General features: G+C 46.5%; 1 protein-coding gene across 1 annotated transcript in view; it reads left to right on the forward strand.

Moving 5' to 3' along the window:
• RAB33A (RAB33A, member RAS oncogene family) overlaps positions 1–869 on the forward strand; it is a 12,277-nt gene extending 11,408 nt beyond the window's left edge. The window contains exon 2 of the mRNA XM_019653912.1: positions 281–869. Coding sequence (XP_019509457.1) covers positions 281–736 — 456 coding nt within the window. The 3' untranslated portion in view covers positions 737–869. The remainder of the gene's footprint in view (positions 1–280) is intronic.
• Positions 870–1,155: the final 286 nt, after the last annotated feature.

Below are 1,155 nucleotides of genomic sequence, written 5' to 3' on the forward strand. Positions count from 1 at the left end.
CAGCATCTTAGCTGTGGAGGGCAGTGTCACTGGCCCTCATATGTGGGATCCGAACCGGGGCCCTCTGGCGTCCCAAGCCAGCTCTTAACCAACCCGCCACTCAGCCGGCCCTTCTCTTTATACTTTGATAAGTCCATTCTGCCAATCTGTCAAAGGACAAAGGACCACTTCCTGTGTCCAGGCTTGTCACCTCAGTTTTATAATACCACAGAACAATGTTTTCTTCTGTCTATTCATGTTTCCTTTTCTGACTCCAAATATGGGTTTTTGTATCTTCCAGGTTCAGGTGTGGGACACAGCAGGTCAGGAACGCTTCCGCAAAAGCATGGTCGAGCATTACTACCGCAATGTGCATGCAGTGGTCTTTGTCTATGATGTCACCAAGATGACATCCTTCACCAACCTCAAAATGTGGATCCAAGAATGCAATGGGCATGCCGTGCCCCCGCTAGTCCCAAAAGTGCTTGTGGGCAACAAGTGTGACTTGAGGGAACAGATCCAGGTACCCTCCAACTTAGCTCTGAAATTTGCTGATGCCCACAACATGCTCTTGTTTGAGACATCGGCCAAGGACCCCAAAGAGAGCCAGAATGTGGAGTCAATTTTCATGTGCCTGGCTTGCCGATTGAAGGCACAGAAATCCCTGCTCTATCGTGATGCTGAGAGGCAGCAGGGGAAGGTGCAGAAACTGGATTTCCCACAGGAAGCTAACAGTAAAACTTCCTGTCCCTGTTGAAACCAAGTGGTGTAAATACAAGATCAATTATCACGAGTTTTTTCTTTCCCTTTTTTCCATGCCTGCGTAATGCTGACATCTGCTTGTTTCCATACAAATTGATATTAAAATAAAATTTGTATAGATTATCACATGCCATCATGTCTTGTTTTCCTCTGAGAAGACTTTTCTGATTGTGATGAGTAGAAGAAGCAGCTTGCCCTACTAGAATGATATGCCCATGCTCAGGCACATTCCTTACCAGCCTTCTGTGCCATCTCAAGATCTCATCATCTGAGTCACCTTTTCAGGACGAATTCATTGTCTCACTCAGTGTCATCAGTGGACAGAAATACTCAGGAGGTGTGGGATACAGGCTAGATATCCCACCTACCAGAGGAACATGCACCAATGCAGGCAGCGGGATAGAGAAATTTTGA

The sequence above is a fragment of the Hipposideros armiger genome, unplaced genomic scaffold, assembly GCF_001890085.2.
Source record: "Hipposideros armiger isolate ML-2016 unplaced genomic scaffold, ASM189008v1 scaffold_210, whole genome shotgun sequence".
NCBI classification, from domain to species: domain Eukaryota; kingdom Metazoa; phylum Chordata; class Mammalia; order Chiroptera; family Hipposideridae; genus Hipposideros; species Hipposideros armiger.